Raw genomic sequence first — 4,707 nt, 5'->3', positions numbered from 1 at the left:
AAGAGTACACAATAAATCAACAAATGGAGAAGCTGCATTTACAGATTATAATTTCTGTTTTTTGGAAGACTATACATGTAGCATCGCCAGGAAAATTTCAAAAGGAGTCTCTAAGCTCTCGCCATGTTTGATTGTCACATATTTATACACTGATTTTCCAGGGAAAACAACATTTTGTTTTTGATTTTTTGTCATCAGCATGGGCCAAATTACTGGTGAACATAAATACACTCTGATAACAAATTACATACATTGTGTAACCTAATGCATTAACCTCTACATAATTATGATATCCAACTATTTCAGAAACATCTTTAAATTTCTATTTTGAAAAAAGAAAGAAAAAAAGACAGGCTTTGCACTGTGCTTTCTTAAGTCCTGACCCCTTTACAGAAATACAACATGAAGCAATGTATAAAAATTCAAACATTTACCATTTTTAATTTCTTGAGAATCACCTAATTTTGTACCGGTACTGCTACTTTTTTGGGCAAATCAAGGTGAACTATTAAGTAACACTCCTACTAGTGATTTATTTTTCAATCAGCTTCCTTTTTTCTTCTAAAATGAAATAAGCATAAAGATTTTTTTTTCATTTTTCAAACGAGTTGATTATAAAATTCTATACAGCTACGATGTACATCTTTCCAAATTCAAGGATAAAGCCAAAAACATCTATACAAATCCAACAAACTAAAAATGATGGTCAGAATTCATGCGGCCATTACTGGGGTCCATCCGCACCAAACTGAAGTTGTGACCGCCCAATTGGGTGGATAAAAGCTGCTTTATAAATTAGTCTTATAATATGTGACCGTACACCACAAATGAGCATGAAACGTAAATGTCCTCAATTGTATTCTGAGTTACAGTGTAAAATGGGCATGAAGGTCAAATTCATAATACCTCAATTTGGTGCTTCATGTACATTTAATGTAAACACGTAGCACCAAATACAATTGAGGACATTTGACCATTCACTGCTCATTTGTGGTGTACGGTCACATATTGTATTGCGTGGGGAAACTTTCATCATCCTTTTGTCTACATGAAACACACATATGGATGGAATGCAGTTTAAAATCCCTGCCAAGCCTGCATGATTTCACATTTTTGGTAGGCTGGCCCGTCAATGTCTGCCAGTGAGGTGTAGCAATGTGTGAGATTGGATTTGTCTACATTGAAGATTGAATGCAAGGTTGCTGGTGCCTGGTTGTCAACTTGTTGCACTCAATCATAATTACACACAGGGTCTTAGCTAGAAATTGAGGGTTGCCCTTCATTTGAATAAAATTGCCTGTCCTAATTTGACCTTTAAAACATTTACCAGACATCTATAGCCCATTGGGGGTTCAAAGAGTTCAAATATGTGCTGATATGGCCTTGTTCTACAAATTGGGTCTACTAAAAAGGTCAATTAGCTTCTCAAAACATACAATTTATAATAAAGCATCTGTCAAAGGCATTCATTTTGCCCGTCCCAGGAGCAAACTGGCCGTCTAAAATGACGGCCAGACGGGTGGCTAGCTAAGACCCTGATTACACAACTGCTGGTGCGATGTTTTTGATTTGACAATATGTTGGAGTTATTTTCAAGATATTTATTGAAAGTTGCCTGCTAAATTAAATTTCACATAACACTGACTTTCATAAATATATCCCTTTCGCAGAACATATATTTTATGATCAATATGAGTTTTCAAATAAAACCATGTGATTCGTTCTTGATAATTGTTTTTCTTAAAACATATAAACCATAATGTTGTGATTGCTGGAGTATTTTATTTCTGCAATGAAACTGCCCAGGGCTGTCCCCAAAAGTAGCCCTACTATACCATTTTCCACCTTAATGTGGCAGTGATGTCAGTGCGCATTTCATTGGGCGCAGTTACAAATTACTTGTGTTCGCTTACAGTGCTGTTAAGGGATGGGGTATGAACGTTTGGACAGTATTTATTTTGGGACATTAGAGCACATCAGACATATCGAATTGCATTCTGAATACGAAGAATGTCATTCTGATATCAAATAATTTTGAATTTTTGAAATTAGCAATTTAATACACATTTTATGGCAAATCATTAAAAATTGATATTTTTGATATTTAACAGTACTTGAAGTCAATTTTATAAATCTGATGATTTATACTTAAAGTGTATGTAGGTGGGTTCAAAAAGCCGACGATCAATTGAAAATTTTGACCTTTTCGTATTGAAGATATGGATTTTTTTCCCAAAACACCAAAAAAATTAGGTCTTTTTGGGAAAAAAATCCATATCTTCAATATGAAAGGTCAAAATTTTCAATTGACCGTCCGGCTTTTCCTCCCTGCTACATACACTTTAAGAATATATCATTAGATTTATATAATTTACTTCGAGGACTGTATCAAAAATTCGAAAAATATCAAATTTTTATAATTTGTCATAAAATTTGTATTATATTGTGATTTTCAAAAAATGAAAATTATTTGATATCAGAAAGACATGCTTCATATTCAGAATACAATTCGATAGGTCTGAGGTGCTCTCATGTGCCACAAAAAATACTATCGAAACGCAATAAACGCTCATTTTTGATCCCTTAAAGACACCAATATATGCTCATGCAAGACAGTTGCCTCATCAATCCGTTGACATCACTGCCACATCCCGGGGTGAAAATGGTACATAAGGGCTAAATGTTCAGCGAGAATCCAAGAATTGATTCTGGCAAAGATTCTTGTCAACAAATTTGTGTGAATCAAGCTTGATTCTTGTAAACTTTTAATGTGTACAAGCGATTGGGGAGATCAAATGATTCCCTCAAACAGTTTTGATTCTTGCAATGGGCGACAAAATTCTACCTTTTAGTTCTCAGCACAGTGTCTTTAAACTTGCCAACAAGTGCACCCTGTGTATTGTGATTGTATGATTTCTTACCGGTTATTTCTCCAAGCGTGCAAAAAAAATATTAGATTCTTGAGTTGATGGATCATCAAAACAGCCTCAAAAATATGTTTATTTCCACTTTTTCCATTAGAAAAAAAAGTAATTATGTAGTCTTCAACAACAACCCTGCTTAAAATACTTTTTAAGAACTCTATGACCAAATAAGAAATGTCTTTGTTTTAATTTTCCTTTTGCTTAGATTTTTTTAAATAAAGGCCACTATTTGGGTGCAACCTCCCCAACTGAATTGGGTTGCCAGTTTTATGCAATAGAAGAAAATTCAAGAAATTAATATTATATTAATATACATGCAGGTGCCTCTATGGACTTGAACAAGGTAAGCTGTATGTATGGTGGTAAATTGACTATAATAGAAATCAGTTGTACACCACAATTAATACCCTACACTTTCTAAATAATCACCAACTACACTTAAACCTTTGTTGGCATTACCCTGTTGTTTATCTTCTGATCCAAAGGCGCAAATGATTGCTTGTTTTGAGCTCTGAAATGAAACAAAACCAAGGCCTTTCTTTTTACCTAACATCACTTTGCCCTCCACTTCTCGTAAGAATTGGAATTTCTGACCCTCTACGTATATGCCGGTGGACATGAAAGAGGAGAAGTTTTTGTCTTTGAAGGCTTTGGCAATCTTAGCGCCTTCCGCCGGTGTGATCTTCAAGGCTTTGGCGTGCGTGGTTGTGTTCCATACACTGCCACCATCTAGACTGATTATGCAACACCTGACAATGTGATCCTGACTCTGAGCGCTACAATTATCAAGATACCCATCCCAACTCATTTTGGCTTTCTGAAAGAGAAAACAAAACAGGAGAGGTATTAGTTGAATGGGTAAATTTAAAATAGCAAGATATTTTACTAGGGACATTATTTTTTGTAATAAATTAACTGTTCTGATCAGTTTGCAGACTTATCTTTTACCCACAGTTTCAAGAAGTTTATAAATGCAAATATTCTACGTAACAAAAATACAATTTAACCATGAATAAAATAACCTCACTAAACATTTGCCGCTATACACTATATAGATGCCTTTGTGGTTAAACTCAACATCCAACTCTCTGTTTTAGAAAAAAAGCACAGTAATAATTCTCATTCTTAATATTCAATGACATAAGACTACATGGTACACTTTTTACCATGATTCCTGGCATGTACCACTGCTGGACTGCCACCTTGCAGCTACTAGTTCTACTACCGAGTACCCTACCTAGTACTACACCAAAGTACCAGCTCCGGCAACCATACTGTAGATACCCTGTAGCTGACTCGGCAGAGTATTTTGACACTGCACCTACTCAGTACTGGTTATCAGGCTAATGGGGAGCCTGAAAACAAAAAACTGCATGTGCTACAGCACCCCAAAACATGTCCAACATGCTGTAATCCGGGCCGGATTTACCATAGGGCTAGATGGGCCCGGGCCTAGGGCCCCCAATATTGCCCTGTGCAGTGTGCATCTTCCATTTTTGCCGAAAAACACCATGTTTTGGGCCTTAATAGCCTACAAAAATTGCAAAATTTTGCGCACACTGGCCTGTTATATAGCAAATTTCAGCTTCAATTCGGGCTAAAATAGTCTGAAATTGAAATTTTTTGTGTGCTTTGCGTGCAAATGTCCTAGTAAAATCTAAAAAACTTGGCCACTTGAGTGCGCATGCCTTCCTCACGGTGTGTTTGGAGCCTCCAAATTTTGGCCTGGCCCAGGGCCCCCAAAAAGGTCAATCCGGACCTGGCTGTACTACTGGAACAACAA

General features: G+C 36.2%; 1 protein-coding gene across 1 annotated transcript; it reads right to left on the bottom strand.

Moving 5' to 3' along the window:
- Nucleotides 1–3,324: 3,324 nt before the first annotated feature.
- On the bottom strand, nucleotides 3,325–3,732 carry LOC140142384 (profilin-like). The gene has a single exon (XM_072164353.1). The coding sequence runs from the start codon at nucleotides 3,730–3,732 to the stop codon at nucleotides 3,325–3,327; it is 408 nt and encodes a 135-aa protein (XP_072020454.1).
- Between the last annotated feature and the right edge of the window lie 975 nt (nucleotides 3,733–4,707).

This window comes from Amphiura filiformis, chromosome 20 (genome assembly GCF_039555335.1).
Source record: "Amphiura filiformis chromosome 20, Afil_fr2py, whole genome shotgun sequence".
NCBI lineage: Eukaryota > Metazoa > Echinodermata > Ophiuroidea > Amphilepidida > Amphiuridae > Amphiura > Amphiura filiformis.
This window is presented reverse-complemented; position numbering and strand designations above follow the sequence as displayed.

Coding starts and splice junctions, on each gene's coding strand:
- LOC140142384 (XM_072164353.1), bottom strand. CDS start 3,732: ATGAGTTGGGATGGGTATCTTGATAATTGTAGCGCTCAGAGTCAGGAT.